This window comes from Lepidochelys kempii, chromosome 3, assembly GCF_965140265.1.
Source record: "Lepidochelys kempii isolate rLepKem1 chromosome 3, rLepKem1.hap2, whole genome shotgun sequence".
In the NCBI taxonomy this organism is placed as follows: domain Eukaryota; kingdom Metazoa; phylum Chordata; order Testudines; family Cheloniidae; genus Lepidochelys; species Lepidochelys kempii.
In genome coordinates this window covers 170,026,340-170,043,512 of record NC_133258.1, presented here as the reverse complement: position 1 = coordinate 170,043,512, position 17,173 = coordinate 170,026,340, and the positions used below count along the sequence as shown (strand labels likewise).

General features: G+C 41.3%; 1 protein-coding gene across 6 annotated transcripts in view; it reads right to left on the bottom strand.

Annotated features, from left to right (window-relative positions):
• The window catches only part of EML4 (EMAP like 4), a 257,731-nt gene that overhangs the window by 26,381 nt on the left and 214,177 nt on the right, over positions 1 to 17,173 (bottom strand). For all 6 annotated transcript variants that reach the window (XM_073339049.1, XM_073339047.1, XM_073339048.1 and 3 more), the window contains 4 exons: positions 15,735 to 15,886; positions 10,787 to 10,912; positions 10,495 to 10,626; positions 9,939 to 10,006 (listed from right to left, as the gene is read on the bottom strand). In XM_073339049.1, coding sequence (XP_073195150.1) covers positions 9,939 to 10,006; positions 10,495 to 10,626; positions 10,787 to 10,912; positions 15,735 to 15,886 — 478 coding nt within the window. The remainder of the gene's footprint in view (positions 1 to 9,938; positions 10,007 to 10,494; positions 10,627 to 10,786; positions 10,913 to 15,734; positions 15,887 to 17,173) is intronic.

The following is a 17,173-nucleotide window of genomic DNA, read 5'->3' as shown; positions in this document are numbered from 1 at the left end:
CTAAGCAAGGGGGTGGTGCATAAACTGCACTACTCTAGTTGTCTCAGGAGGCTTTGTGATTGAGAGAGGTACCTCTGAATCACAATTCCTCCCTTACTATTTCTTTGTACTGCAAGCAGCAGCCATGACTTCCACACACAGCACAAGTGGCAGAGTCGGCTCTAATGGCCGAGGATGGAAACCGCAGGAAGCTTAGGCAATATTCTTGTCATATATATATATATATTTATATATATTTTCTTGTCTATACAATCCAAGTTTCTGATAATATAATTCGAATTAGCAAAACTGCATCCTTTGTTATTAATGTATAGCATAAAACTTCTCCTCGGGCCGCCACTTGGACGTGGTGGAGAAGCTTGCGTATACTTAAAACCCTAGAGAGCGATGCATCTGGAGTCCTGTACTCCTGGTACTGTACTCCTGTACTCCTCACCCATGGCGGTGAGGTCGAAGGCGAGGTACCAAAGTGCAGCCCAGCACAACACAACCCAGTATAAGACCTCAACGGCAGAACAGGTGGATGAAGCAGGCTGTGAGGGCAGATGAAGGCTGCAATGGAGGAGACCTCCCCAGTTGTCTTGGACCTCCTTGACACCGGACATAGGTGCCTATTCCGCCAAGATTTGTGTGGCTGCTGGTGCGCATCAGCTCCCCCACATTAAACTACTCAAACACAGGCTTCTTTCACAGGAAGAACTTTTTCCCTCCCCCTCCCCCTAAAAATCCTGAGGCGATGGGCAAATGGCGATGGGGATAGGTGAAGGTCACCAGCAGTCTCTAGTCACAGACCCACATGCAGGCAGTGACCGCAAGATGGTTGTCATGTGCCTCTGGACTGGGTTAGGGGGCATTTTCAGCAGCAGTGGTCATGACTGAGCAGGCCATTTTAGGAACCCCTCCGCTCACCCCATGTGGAGAAGGGGCTAGAAAGGTGTCCCAAACACAGGCTATCCCACCATACCTGATTGGATACCTGCGTCCAGAGGGATCACTCCCAATGAGTGGAAAAGCAAAAATGTTTCTTGTCGCTTGGAATGTTCATACCCTACTAGACAAATCAAAAAGCGAAAGACGCAAACACAGAACAGCAATTGTTGCCCGAGAACTCTTGAGGTACAACACCAATATCGCTGCTCTGTACGAAACAAGACGTACAGATGAAGGCCACTTGAGGGAAGAGGGCAGCGGTTACACTTTCTTCTGGACAGGAAAACCAGCAAGCGACAGGCGAATACCCGGCGTTGGCTTTGCGATCAAGAGCCTTCTAGTCAACCGCTTGACTGATCTCCCTGTCGACATCAATGAGCACCTTATGACCCTCCGCATCCAATTGGTCAATAAGTCATTTGCCACTATTATCAGTGCGTATGCACCAATACTTGACGCTGAAGAAGAACAGAAAGAATCCTTCTACACTGACCTTGATAAAATTTTTTCATCCATTCCAAAAACAGATAAAATAATCCTCTTAGGGGACTTTAACACAAGAGTTGGCTGAGATTCTAACGTATGGAATAGCACCATTGGGAAGGAAGGAGTGGGTAAGACCAATTCCAATGGCATCTTTCTGCCAATGTGCAGAGCACAACCTTGTGATCACAAATACAATCTTCAGACAAAGCAACAAGTACAAAACTACTTGGCAACACTCCCACTCAAAACAGTGGCACCTTCTAGACCATGTCATTGTAAGAACACAGGATCTAAGATGTCCAAATCACTCATATCATGAGAGAAGACGACAATTGATGGACTGACCACTGCCTGGTGAGGTAAGTCATGTCCATCAGGATTGCACGGAAACATAGAAATCAATCCAAATCATACAGATGGCAATACAACATCCAAAGACTTCAATCCTTAGTGCACCAAGAGAACTTCCAAACACTCCTCAGTGGAAAACTGGCCATATGCACACCTTGAAATGACGACACACGTGTCAAAGAAGACTGGGAAGTCCTAAAACAGACCCTTCATGAGGTTTGTGAGAAATGCATTGGCCTTGCTACCTGCCGCCATCAGGACTGGTTTGACAATAACAACACTGAGATTACAGCCATTTCAAACCAGAAGAGAAAAGCTTTCTGTGACTGGCAAAACCAACCACTATACAGTCAGAAGCACAGCTCTTTCCATCAGCTCAAAGCTGAACTTCAAAGGATGATCCAAGAAATCAAAAACAAATGGTGGGAGGACAAAGCAAAAGAAATCCAAACATTCGCTGACAGACATGATATGAGGAGCTTTTTTTGTGAGACAAAGACCCTGTATGGACTAAGCTCATGTGGTCTCACACTTCTGAGATCCGAAGATGGTAGTCCCCTTCTTAAAGGTAACGAATCCATCAAAGAGTGCTGGAAGGAAAACTAACAAAAGCTTCTAAATCGAGAATCAACTGTTACTGACGACACCATCGACTCCATCCCTCAAAACCCAATCTGGGAAACTCTTGCCAACCCACCAACACCTGAGGAGGTCTGCAAAGCAATTAAATAAATGAAGAACAATAAAGCACCAGGTCTTGATGGCATACCAGCTGTGGTACTGAGAGTCGGGGGAGAAACAGTAACTAACAAGCTTCACTTGCTGCTCCTCCAAATCTGGTGCACTGAAGAAACCCCTGCTGAGTTACGTAATGCTACATCGTCACCATTTTCAAAAAGGGAGACAGGGCCGACTGTGGCAACTATCAAGGCATTGCCCTCCTCTTCATCGCTGGGAAGATTCTTGCTATAATCTTACTGAATCGCCTGCTCCCTCTTGCAGAGGAAGTACTTCCAGAGTCCCAGTGTAGCTTCAGACCATCACGAGGCACAAGTGACCTGATTTTCGCAGCCAGGCAGATGCAGGAAGACTGTCAAGAACAACACCAGGAGCTGTATATGGCCTTTATCGATCTGACCAAAGCCTTCAACTCTATCAACCGTGAGGCTCTGTGGAAAATCATGTAAAAGTTTGGCTGTCCAAGAAAATTTATCACCATTGCAAGACTCCTCCATGACCAGACTGACTGCCTCCATCCTGTGCAGCGGTTCCACCTCTGAGCCCTTTGTCATCCAAACTGGCCTGTGTCCTGGCACCCATCCCTTTCTCCATTTTCTAAGCAGCTATGAAAACATTAACCCAAGACCATCTACCACAGGGCACTGGAATCCAATATCGGACTGATGGCAACCTCTTCAACCTTTCTCGTCTCCATGCCAGAACTAAAGTAATATCGGCAACAATAAACAAAGTCCAGTGCACAGATGATTGTGCTGTAGTTGCACACTCAAAGGAGGATTTACAAACAGCCCTTAATTGCTTCGCGAAAGCTTACAAAAGCCTAGGGCTAATTCTGAACATCAGCAAAACAAAAGTTCTCCACCAGCCAGTCCCTGGTCAATCATCAGACCCAGCAAGGAGGATCTACATCGACAAAGAAGAACTGGACAATGTAGAACACTTTGCCTATCTTGGCAGCCATCTCTCACAGAGGGCAGAACAGATGACGAGATTCAGCACAGAATTCACTGTGCCAGCCTTGCCTTTGGCAGGCTGTCTCGCCGGGTGTTCAACAATCACAACGTCAGAACGCATACTAGACTTTTAGTTTATAAAGCAGTTGTAATCCCAGCTCTCCTCCATGGCTGTGAAACTTGGCTGACCTACAGAAAACACCTGAAAAACCTGGAACACCAGCACCAGCACTTTCTTTGGAAGATCCTCATCATAAAGCGGAGGATCATCACACTAATGTCAGTGTCCTCACAGAGGCCATCTTCAGTGCTGAGGCCCTGATTATCCAGCACCAGCTGAGGTGGAGCGGGCACTGTGTGCACATGTCTGATATATGCTTACCAAAACAACTGCTGTCCGCCCAACTCACCAAAGGAGGAAGGAAATGGGGAGGCCAAAAGAAACGCTTTAAAGACTCCCTCAAGATAAACATCAAGAGATGTGGCATCGACACCACACACTGGGAGACAGCAGCCCAGGATAGGGATAACTGGTGAAGGCTTGTCAGAGAGGGAACGTCCACTTTTGAAGAAAATTGCCTTGGCCTGGTTGCAGAAAAATGCCAGAAAAGAAAGGAAAGATAACTGTCACGCAGCAATCGTGGCCCTACTCTGTCTTCCAACACTACCTGCAATGTCTGCCAATGAGCCTGTGACTCAAGAATTGGACTCCTCAGTCACCAAAGGACCCATGAAAAATAAAGAGACCATCCTCGACCTCGAGGGATCGCTGATGATAGCATAAAAATATAAGATGAGCCATCTTGTTAAGTTAATTTTGAGATAACTTTGACTTCAAATGTCAGAAAATTACAGAAGTGAATCTCACAACTATAACATTGCACTAAAGATATTTTTTTCATTTAACATAATATACAGTTACATAGACGTTACATACTGTATAAATGGGACAAATTCATTCAGAGACATATCTAGTCCATCATTTTCATATTGTATATTGTAAAAATTAATACAGGGCATTCCAAAAGAAACTTAAAAGAACTTAAAATAAATTCCAGGATCAACAGTATACACAATTAAATTTGATAGAAGAAGCACCAATTCTATTTTATTAATGCAGAGTCTGAAACCCAGGTATCTCAAAATTGGCTTAGGCAAAAATGGTGGAAAAATGGCTAAAAATGTTTTCATTAGACAGCAATAGAAACCACCCTCAATAATATCACTCTAATATAATGGAAAAAGCCAACTCTGCTTACTTATGAGCTGTACACAGATTTTTCAAGGTAACTGGGTGAATCAGATATTTCAAATTGCTGCTCTGGTACTGAATTTCATTCCCACCCTCTTGCCTGCTCCTGCCACAGGATTAACTCAAAATGCTACTTTCCTACATTTCTGTGACAGCTGAGGTAGGGAAAGGGAAATTTGTTAACGGGGAGGGAGAAAACTGTGCCCTTATCTCCAATGGGAGAGAAATAGCGACTCCTTATAGTAACTCTGCTATATGATACACGCTGATGGAAGGCCACAGGAACATGAGATATACAACTGCAGTCTTCAGTGGGTTGACAATTATCATATTTTCCATGATAAATAAATACATTAGTCTGAAACACTTTGCACTAGATTCCTTGGGGCTGATTCAACATCACATTACTCCAGTTTTTGCTGGTGTAATTCTACCACAACCAATTGTGAATCAGGTCCCTTCTTTGTTTCAGTCCAGATGGCTGCTACACCTCTTCCTGTGTGAGCAATAAAATGGAAGAGAAAGGCCTCACTTTACACGTGTCTCTCCTACAGGACACTCCTAGCATGTGCACTGCAATGAGAAACCTAATCTAATTGTCTGACACAGAAAGAGAAGATGAGTTCATTTCCTTTTTTAATAAAAAGGAGGCAGGATGCTGAATCATAGGGCAAGAACTGAGTTACAAGAATGAGCCATGGCAAACCTACTTCTTTACTAAGCCAGGCAGGCAGGCAACCTCCTTACTAAACTCTCCCAAGTCCTGAGGGACATGCACCAGATTGCTGGCTCTGAATGCTGATGAATGGTCTTATTGGGTTATATTAGGGGACAGATGGGTGGTAGTGCTTAGGGAGGTGGCTGCTAGATTCAGGTGGGCAGTGGTGCTGGGATTTGGGAATTAAAAAGTCTTTCTAAACAATGGCCAGGACCAGTTCTTAGTAAAGCTGATTGATCCTGAAAGCATCTATATTAGTCCCATCAAAATGTTTTACTACCCTGCCATATCCGAAAACATCAAACCTTGAGGCCTGAGTGCCACCTAGTTAATGTCAATTACTTAAAACTTTAAATACCGTAAAAGCCTCATGGCTTTTCTAGACAAACATCTCGTGTGCGCCGCAAGCTGAGGTATAAATTACTTTGTACGAGACTGCAGTAAACTAAATGTCCACATGGTCCTGCTGCCACACACCATAAGTTCTCTAGTGCACTTTGATTTACGTCCATTTCAAAGTGGGTTATGTCAAATTGCACCACTAGCAACACACATCTACAAAAGTGGTGCACAAAATGTAATTTACTGAAAGCGTAGAGAAAGGAGGCTGCAATGCACATCTTGTGTACCTTTAATACATTCAACTTTATCTGGCACCGGATATACGGTTATGTAACATGCTGCCTAATTCTCTGGAATCTTTTTCTTCTTCAGAGTGAGGTACAATCATGAGGTAAACAGCAGACTAGATTATTAGCACCAAACTGTAATACTAGTCAGTGCAGTATGACAAACTATGAATTTAGGAGGAAAGTGCTGGTCAGACCTAATTTAGTTAGTTCATTGTACTTCCACAAGCTTTAGTCATAGACACACTACCTTAGTTCTCCCAGTCTAGCAGTGAATGTACAGTAATTGCCAGTGAGAGAGTCAGTCTCCATGAAATGTGTTTCCAGTCTACCAAATACAGCTGGGTTCTACTTTAGGACTACAAGTTCTCGGGGGGAGGGGGGGGCGCTCATTTCCAAATGAATGTACGCAGCAAGCAGATGGTAACCAGCCCTGTAAAGTTCTACTGGGCTGTGAAATGCAAGGACTGTCTGCTAAGTGAACTCTTAGACTTCTGATCTGTAGACCAGATTAAAACAGACAAATATTCCTGAGCCATAGACAAAATCGTAGGTCTTTGGCCTTTGCTGATTTTCACCGAGGATTTCTCCCACTTGTTACTGCAGATATCATGCCTAACTTGTTTATGAACTGATTGAAGCACCTTGCACATACTGTGGCATTTTTAATCTCTAGGTCATGCCCCCAAACACTTGAAAAGAATTTCCTTTCTCCAGATACAAGTTTTTTTCTATGTTGGAAAAGAAAACAAAACAAAATACCGCTCTTGGGAAAAGAAGATGGTGAACAGCTCCACAGCTCCAGAATTAAAACTAATTCTACCAGGCGGGGCACCCATGGCACAGTACATGATTGCTGGCAATTTACCTCTGTAGACTCACAGGATTACTGGTGAAATCATGAGTCAACAGAAATAAAGTAAGATACAGAGAATGGGTAGCATTCAAGAATGGACATTATCTTTTGCCATAATGTTTGCATATTTCCATAAAACTATCTGGTTGATGCTGATCTGGTTGATGCAAGATATGCCAATGAATGTCTAGTAATGGGCTATAAAAACTTACTAGTTTTGTCAAGGAACTAGCAAAGAGATAAAGCTTCCTGTAGCTAAACACAGCGGCCAGATCCTCAGCTGGTGCAAATCAATGTAGCTTTGTTGACTTCAGTGAAGCTACACTTATGTACTTCAGCTGAGGATCTGGATCAGTAGGTCTTCTCTGCCTTTTAGTTTTCTCATGAGGTCATTGGTAGCTTTCAAAGATGTCTGGATCATCTAAAGAAAGCTCGATCTGTTTTTTCAGCAGCGCTTTTGAATGGTTAGATCAATAGTGCTCAAAGTGACATGAATAGCAACTTGGTGCTTTATTTCCCCTTGAATAATAATTTTGCCAGCCCTTGAGAAACTATGGAATGGTAGTCTGTACATTACTTAACAATATATTTTTCAGCAGGATTTCCTATCACCAGGATCTGTACTTTTTCAGCTCTGCAGTTGCAGAAAACTGAGGTACCAATGAAAAAATCAATTTTCTACAATCTGATGGACAGAATTATGATTGGACATGAAGAGAGTATTTAAAGTAGCAGGTAACAACACATGCAGCAGGCTACATAGAGACAGCCTGAATGGAGAAAAGATACTGAAATACTGACTGATGGGAAACGAGAAGGGGAAAACCCACCCCAGAAGTCTGACAATATGCCATGGTTGATAACAATGCACCATCTCTGACTGAGGAAGGCAAAAGGAGGAGAGGAAGAAAGTTCATATTGTTCTTCAGATATTAGGATGCTAACACCAAGAGGACCAAGTAATGTTATAATGGAAGTGATTTTCTGGAAGACCAGCTCCAGGGAAGGCTACTTTAAAAAAAAAATCAGTGAACACCAAACTACACAGCTTGACCATCCACTCTGACTCTTGTTCAAAGTTTAAGGTGAACCTCAAGAATGTCTAAGAGTTGCAATGGCGCTCTCTCTCTCTTTCACAAATATTACTAGTACAGGAGGTTTGCTCTGGCTCGTTCTTTTAACTCAGTTCTTGCCCTGTGATCCGGCCCTTCTGCTCTATTAAATAAACTAAGGAAGAAGTACTGAGTCAATTTAAAGCCATATCAAGAAAGTGATGGTAAAGGTAAGAACACATGGAAGAAGTGGAAACCAAGCAAACTGGAGACGAATTATATCTTTGTCCGGAAATTACAAGAGGTTTCTTTCCTGATTAATGGCCTGACGGAGCTCCCACTGCATTCAGTAAGGATTGGATCAGGATCTTAGAGGGGGTTTCGGAAAGGTATTGAGTGCCCACAGTTCTCAATGAAGTCAATAGGAGTTGTAAATGCTCAGTTCCTCTCAGGACCAAGCCCTAAATACTTAAAATTTTGCTGACGTGACAGCAATCAAGTGAACTACGGCCTGGTCTACACCTAAAACTTAAGTTGACCTAGCTACATTGCTCAGACCTGTGAAAAATGTCATGCCCTGTGCAATGTAGTTAGGTTGACCTAACCCTCACTGTCGATGCAGCTAGGTTAACAGAAGAATTCTTCTGTCAGCTAGCTACTGTTTTTTGAGAGGGTGGATTTTCTACAGCGACGGAAAAACACTTTGTGGCGCTATTGTAACTGTCTACCCGAGAGCTGCCCCACTGTAGCAACTGTACTATAGACATACACTAAATAAAAAAACAGGTCATGTTATTTTACCAGTACGTTGTCTAATCCTGCTCAGACCTGGTCTAAATGACACAGTGGTAAAAACACTGTTGGATGCAAGAGTGTTTTCTCTGAGCTCAAAAATCCCTAGAGAAGACAAGGCCTTATGGTCTTTTACAGAGGTTGCCTTGAGCCAGAGAGAGTTTGGATTTGCATCTAGAGCCAAATTTCTCCAAAGCTGAGAAATGTTTGAATCCAGAGTTTTGATCAGGACCTCTCTAGCCTTTAGTGATGCAAGGATATTATGATGAAGCTGAACTGAGACACAGGGCTGGACTACCTCACTGTGCTAACTCTCTGTACTGTTACAATAATGTGCAATGCAGCACTCTTTTCTTTGGATAGGTTCAATGCACTAAGCCTGCCTCCTTTCCTAGGGATAGAGGCCTCTGCAGGTCAATATGAAGGGAGTGTATGTGGCTGGGAGGAGGAGAAGGTACTATAATTCACTTGTCTTATGAATTAGTTTAAGGTGATCTGCAAAGGGTAGGAGTGAAAGGAAAAAGGTCTTTGCCCTCTTTTGCTTCTTTAGGATATATAAAGAAGTTTTGAAAGGGTACCTCCCCTTCCCCACTCCAAAAAAAAAGAGAGGGTGGATGATTCTGCCTTTTAATTTTTTTAATTTAATTAAAAAAAAAAAACTTAGAAATTCAAGTCTTGACTCCTTGGAAGATTCTATGACTACTGGAGAATGAATAAAATTAGGACATCTCAAGAGAGTGAAAGATGAGCAAATGCGGAAGGAAGAGATTTTTTAGGCGGGTTGTTTAATATTTTTTCTTTAGTGACCAATTCATTCCCATGTCTAATTGAAATTAGGGGAAAAGGATGTCTTAGTTTCAACATTTCACCTTTTCAAATAAGGTATGGCAGCTCACAACACCCATCTTCCACGCCTCCCAAAAACTGCTTCTCAATGCTAGGAAATATCAGGCTTGACAATCCAAATATTTCAAAAGTAATTAAAAAAATTGAAAAACCTTTAACCTCTCCCCCACCCTAACCACCACCTTTCAAGATGGCCAGCTTCACACATAAGAAGGAAGGAAAAAAGGGCCTAAAACACAATATTTAAAATTCCTTTACAGGTCACTTTTACACTTCAGGAACATCATCCCCCCTTCCTTTCCCTCATCATAACAAAACCAAAATATATTTACCTTCCCGAGTGTGTTCCTATTGCTACCACTGTTCCACTTGGATGGAAATCAGCACAGTGCCCTGGTTCCTGCAAGAGACAGGTGTAGATATATGACTTAATATCAAATGTATTAATATTCACAACCTCCCTTATATTTAAGCAATGTTAAAAGACAGGACAAGAAAAGTCTCAGTTAAACACATCATTCACAGCTTTGATCATTCAAGTATTATATAAACTCCCACCTTCCCAGTTTCTGTAAGTGTGTACGCTTTGGGGGGAGATGTTTCCCACACACACGTCCCCAAGTTAAATTTTCACAGCACTTGACAGTTCACTATTAAAATTAGCCAAGGTGCTAGGTACTACTGAGCTACTTGAACCAATATTTATATTTTGCAGAGGCAGGACACCTTCCAGCTAACCATTTTAATGCTACAGTTTCCCACATTTTGCCTGTTTGTGCAGGACAAGCTACATATGGTTAATTTCAAATGCTTCTGAAAGACATTTTAAGTACTTTCCCTCTGACTGTTATTTTTAAACTCAATGCCATTAGAAGAAAGCTCACGTACATCTAGCAGCCTGGTCCATTCTAGTGTGTGATCCACAGAGTTCCACATACAAACTTGCCTATCTTGAGCACATGTTAACAACAAATCTTTGAAGGGATGTGTTGCCAGACCCCAGAGCTCATCTGTGTGACCCTGAAAAGGAAACACATTATTTACTTACTATAGTTCCAAGACATAAACCAGTAAACCCCCCACCCCCCGCAAAAAAAGTCTCTTGATTTAGGTCCTGAGAGAAAATACATACCAGAGGAGAAGTTTGAATTTGCAGTAAAAAAAAAAATATTGTGCTCACCTGTACCTCTACTTGGAAACCATCATTGAACGTTCCCCGCAAAATAAAGTTTCGTGAAGTGCCAACTAAAAACTGATCTGCTTTTCCTTCTGCTACTGCTCTGATTGTCCCGTACTGATCAGGAACCTAGGGAAACAAATTTCTGTAAAGGCAAATCTTAACACGTACCAATTTTCATCTTTGAAGGACACAATTACTATAGTGTCTCATGAAACAATAATCAACAGGAGATGCAGTTTCTAATTAAAAAGGAATAATCCAACCTATCTGACATCAGGATATTGACCACATTCAGCAGCTGAGTTCACACAGTCTAATCAGATCACTCCCAAACTTAACTGCAGTTCCACTTCATACACTTATGCATTTTCTCACTAGAAATAATGAAAAGGATCTGCCAGCACACAAGTTTGGGAACACAGAGACCACAACATTTAATGAAACTATTAATGTCTGCTTTAAGGAACAGCACCAAAGAAGCCAGAAAGAGGAGGTGGTTCACTCCGCCCTTTCAAAACCTGGAAGTGTGGGAATGTTAGTGGAGGGGACATTAGAGAGATGAGGTGGGTGAGGTAATATCTTTTATTGGACCAACTTCTCTTTGGTGAGAGAGAGAAGCTTTCGAGCCACACAGAGCTCTTCATCTGATCTGGGAAATGTACTCAGAGCTCACAGCAAAATACAAGGTGGAATAGATTGTTTAGCACAACACATATTTCAAGTTTCAGAGTAACAGCCGTGTTAGTCTGTATCCGCAAAAAGAAAAAGGAGTACTTGTGGTACCTTAGAGACTAACCAATTTATTTGAGCATAAGCTTTCGTGAGCTACAGCTCACTTCATCGGATGCATTCAGTGGAAAATACAGTGGGGAGATTTATATACAAAGAGAACATGAAACAATGGGTGTTACCATACTGTTCCTCAGACGTTCTTGTCAACTGCTGGAAATGGCCTACCTTGATTATCACTACAAAAGGCTTTTTTCCCCCTTGCTCTCCTGCTGGTAATAGCTCACCTTAAGTGATCACTCTCTTGCTACAGTGTGTATGGTAACACCCATTGTTTCATGTTCTCTATGTATATACATCTCCCCACTGTATTTTCCACTGAATGCATCCGATGAAGTGAGCTGTAGCTCATGAAAGCTTATGCTGAAATAAATTGGTTAGTCTCTAAGGTGCCACAAGTCCTCCTTTTCTTTTTACATATTTCAAGGGTGCATTCAAGGTCAAGTGGCCATTAACATCTCTCCAATCTGGAGGGAAAAAGACAAAAAAAGTTGGAGGGGGAGAGGGTTTAAGTTGGTTATAGATTGGTGTAACAAGCCATAGTTCCAGTATCTCTATTTAGTCCATAATTTTTAGTTTCTGGCAATATTATGAATTTAAGGTCCCAGGGTCATCTTTTGAAAGTGCTGTGCAGGTTTTCTTTGAGGATGAGGACCGAGAGGTCAGATATAGAGTGATCACCCACAGGTGATGTGGTGTTTTTGTCTTCCATCATTTTTCTGTGTGAATTCATTCAAGGGAGCATAGCGATTGTCTGATTTCACCCATATAGTTGCTACTGGGGCAATCAGTGCACTGGGTGAGGTACACCGCACATGAGAGGTATGTGTAGACCATAGATCTTGAAACTTGTGTCATGGGAGGAGGTGTTTGATCATGATAACAGTGGAGATAATGTCTACGGGTTTTGCATCTATTGTTCAGACAGTGTCAGATGCTGCTTTGACTTGGTGTGTGGGGAGCTTACTTCTGATGATGTGCGGAGAGAGGCGGGGGTGGGGGGGGTGTTTGAAGGCCAGAAAGGGTTCAGGAAAGATTTTTCAGGATGTGGTCCCCATTGAATATGGATTGTAATTGATTGATGATACCCCGTATGAGGGTCCAGCAGTCACACCTAATGGTATATTTATACAGTATGTGAGAGGTGTAATTCCCAGCTCAGGTGGACATACATGAGCTAGCTCTGCTCAAACAAATGCCTACAAATAGCAGTTTGGCTGAGCTACCCAGGTACATACCAAGGGGGTCAGGCAGGTTTGTACTCAGGCAGCTAGCCCAAACTGCTGCCCGTGCTGCTGCGGCCACACTGCTATTTTTAGGCAGTTTGAGCAGACCTAGTACGTGTACCTTTACCCACATTGGGTATAACACCTGCCAGCTGCAGCGTAGACATACCCTGTGTCTTCACTTGCCGATGGAGCACTGTAAGACAATTGTCTTCCACCAGCTTTCGAAAAGACATATGTCTCAACTGGTGCTCACTACCTGTATGTACTCTACTTAATCTGAAATTTACCCATGAGGCTGCTGTAGGAGCTGTATTTTGCTGAAAGAGACGACATCCCCCTTTCCTCCTGCCTTCCACATCCACCCTGACTGATGTCAAGAATCACTCTAAACCCAGTCTATTTATCCACTCAGGTCAGGCACATGCACAAGGACTTGACCCCAAATAAACGATATATACGTCATTCTGTAAAGATGAGTTTCCCCACTTTCTCACCCAAGAATATATATATATACAATCCCCGAAAACACGTAGGTGGGTGCTTAACTTTATGCATGTCGATAGTCCCATTGATCTCACTGATGTGTGTACAATTAAGTAAAGTTCAGTAACAGTTTGCAGGATCAGTGCCATAATGTGCATTTTGCTTTGATAAATAAAGGCAGTTAACTCAACATGTGGAAAAAGTTAAATGTGAACTGGTACAGCTCAGTAATTTATGCTTTTGCAAATCTTCTGAGCAAATAGGTCTTTATAGTTTAGTTCAGCCCTGACACAGACATGTAAGGCTGATTAATTCTTATTTCACACTTTTTAAATTATTGTGTGCCTATCTATTCATGTACACACATCCCTCTTTAAAAAAAGGTCATCCTTTGGACATTTGTAATACATCTGGCACCTTATGGTCAGATACAGAGACACACAATGCCCACATATACCCAAGAAAGTCAATGGGAGTTGAGAGTGCTCAGCATCTTTGAAAAAAATCAGGGTATTAGTATATAAGTGTCATAACGTTATAAATAAGTTAGGGTTTAATTTAAAAAAAATAACTATTAGTGTTAAGATCCATTAGAATCTAGCATACTCAAACAAGCTATTTCCAGGATAGGGAGAAAACATATATTCATTTATTTGTCTAAAAATACATGGTGATAAGAAAGAGGAGTGGTAAAATTTTCAAAACGGCTTTAATGACTTAGGAGCCAGTGACTTAGGAGCCAATGACTTAGGCTCGTAGGTGACGTAGATGCTTTAGAAAATGTTACTGTAGCTCCTGAAGACTTCATGTAGGTAGAGATTATACCAGTGGTGGGCAACCTGAGGCCCGCATGTCCCTGTGGCCGCTTTGCCTGTAGGCGCCACTCTCCACAGCTCCCATTGGCCGGGAACAGAGAATTGCAGCCACTGGGAACTCAGGGGGTGGGGGTGGGGGTGGACGGTAGTGCCTGCGGACGGTCAATGTCAGCAAAATGTCTCGCGGCCTGCAATCAGATTACCCTGATGGGATGCATTTGGCCAGCGGGCCGCAGGTTGCCCACCACTGGATTATACACACAGAATATGATGTTTACATTTTTAAACACTACACACTGAAAATCTGAAAGAAAAATTGTGTCGTTTCTACCAAATGCATCCTTATTTTATTAACTTTTCATGGATGTTCATGAACTGTCAGCAACTACTTTGGCCTATAATAATTTTTATTTACTGTATGTTTAAACTGTATTACACAATGTTGTTCTGTTTTACGATATGTTGTCCTATTCTGAGTGCTCCTTTTCTGTTTAATTATTAATCTGAACAGCCGCCATAAAAGTAACATTACTATCACTATGAAAGTTATTTATTCAGGGTACTGGCAAGATTTTTCATCCCAAAATAATTACTATGTATAGAGTATATGGCACATTAGAAAAGGGAATGTGGAGATGATCATCAATATTGCTCAAATTACTGTTTACCAAGTGTAACAGAAATTTCTCTCTCAGTTGGTGTTTACCTATTAGATACACTTATTAATTAGCTTCAAGGCAGTTCTTTAAAAAAAGATTGTGGGGATTCATTTGCTTAACTGCTACATTTAGTTTCCCAAAATGCTGTGAATTCATCATTGTGATAAGTTGATACTGGTTAAATAGAAAACACAATTCAAAGTATCATTATAAAGAATATGTAAAAGGGATAAACTATTCCTTGTACCTTTGTCACTATAGCGTACCAGTGACAGGCTGTTACAGCTGCTCTAAAATACTACAAAGTGCCATTTTTATTTGAGAGAAGTAATCACAATTTGCTTGGATTTGCTATGTACCAAAATTGTGTACAGATACCATACTTTGAAATGGTAGTAAATAATTTTGATCAAGCAGATCAAGCAGTAACTATGATGTTAAAACAACCTCCTCACACCAATCATTATTTCTTAGGTACAGAATATTCTTGTGTATTCTGTAAGCAATCTATCGAATGTAAAGGGCGTTCGCTATCTGACAGCGTACAGGAAAATGTGATGAGATTACATCTTGGTTACTTTGCTTTTGACCAGAACCATATTTTTCTCTCCAAAGAGGTAATTTTGTTGTGGGGATACTGGAAGATGGGTGGTGCTAAATAACATTTTTGTTGTTAAAGGGATGAGTAAAATCTAGCCAAGAAGGGCTCACAGAAGAAGAAAGTGGAAATTTTCTCATCATCCTTTCCCGATTAGTATCTGAACCTCATTTATAGGTAATACAAAGCTACATTGAGGCTTAATAATTTTTTATTTATACAATTTTCTTTAAATGAACTACTGGATTTGTAAATGGAAAACAGCAAAAAATAATGCAAAAAGGTTATGAAATACTGATTTTTTCCTTATGTACAGTATCTTCACTTAAATATGGGGGAGTGAGGACGGGTGAGGGGTTGTGCTTCCACTCTTACCTCTATTTCCCTTTCAGGGTTCAGATCATGATCCCACAGAATGATTTTTCTGTCTTTCCCACCTCCAGTTAGCAGCATTCCATTCCTCATTTGACACAGTGTGAACACGCTGCCATCGTGAGCTTTGATTTGTCTACTTATTTGATATACACCTACAATCACGAAAAAATATAATGAATGCCACTCATTTTTTTTTTTTATCAGTTTGGATTCCACAAAACTTTGCATTTTGGAACAAGAACTACGTGGCACTGTACAATAAGAAATTGCATTGGATGTTTGAGGCTGTTCCAATGAGTATTACAAACAAAAGGTGGTAGTGTTTTCTTACAGAAAACTAGAAGATAAAACAAAGATCTGCTCACCTGTATGATTATTTTGTGAGATTGCTTCTAAAATTTCTTTGAATTCGCTGCTATCTGAGGGAAAGCATTTCTCAAAAGGGGCAAGAGAAACTTCTAACAATTACTTTTGTGAACTAGGGAGGGAAAGCATTTATCGTGTTATCAGCTGATGTAAAGAATTAAGTTCTTTTGGCAAATGTGACCCTTCAAGAATCCTTGTCTGTAGTCTTATGAGGACCAAAATAAGTGAATCAATTATGGTAAAGTCTCTGGAGCACGACACTCCCACTAAAGGCTCACCTAAAACTCTCTATGTATCAATTATGATCTATTTTGAAATTAAATCAATAGGTGCTCCAAGCGAAGGATCTACCTCCTAAGATCCTGGTGAACGTAGGATGAATAGGACTGGATAGGTAAAAAGGCACAGTGAAAGCAGAAAAGAGGAGAATTCTCAATTTCCAACTGTGTCTGCATTGCCTTCTTCAAACAGAAGAGACTAAGAATTCACCAAAAAATAGTAGTATGATTATTTTATACATTAACTTTAGCAGCTATAGTTCATAACTTTTGAATGTGCAATGTTGTCTAATTTACTAAATTAGGGAGACAACAGTAATACGTAATAATAATAATGGTTAAAATGTTCAGAATTGGTGCTGAGATTTTCAAAAAAGGGCTGCTTAAAGTAAGGCTTCAAAGTCCACATTTAGGCTCCAGTTCAGTAAGTTATTGAAGCATGTGCCTAACTTTAATACATGAGTAGTTCCACTTAAAGTTAGGAACCTGCATAACCAAATAATGAAACATGCATAAGCCTACCAATGACCATTGAGCTAGCCAACGTGGCCACGGTTGACGGTGCTACACTAGACACTGTGTAGCGAAGTTCACAGGCCAGGCTCAATCCTATGAATCCACAGATCTCTGGAGCAGCACTGTGGCTGGTGCCAGGTAGGGTCAGGGCATGCACCCCTTTGTACATTGATATAGAATTTGAGAACCCAGTGTGGTGGGGTGTTTTTGTCCGACATGGCCAAAGAGCATGCAATGCCACTTTCAAATATAACGAGTGACTGAAAGAAGGCCAAACCA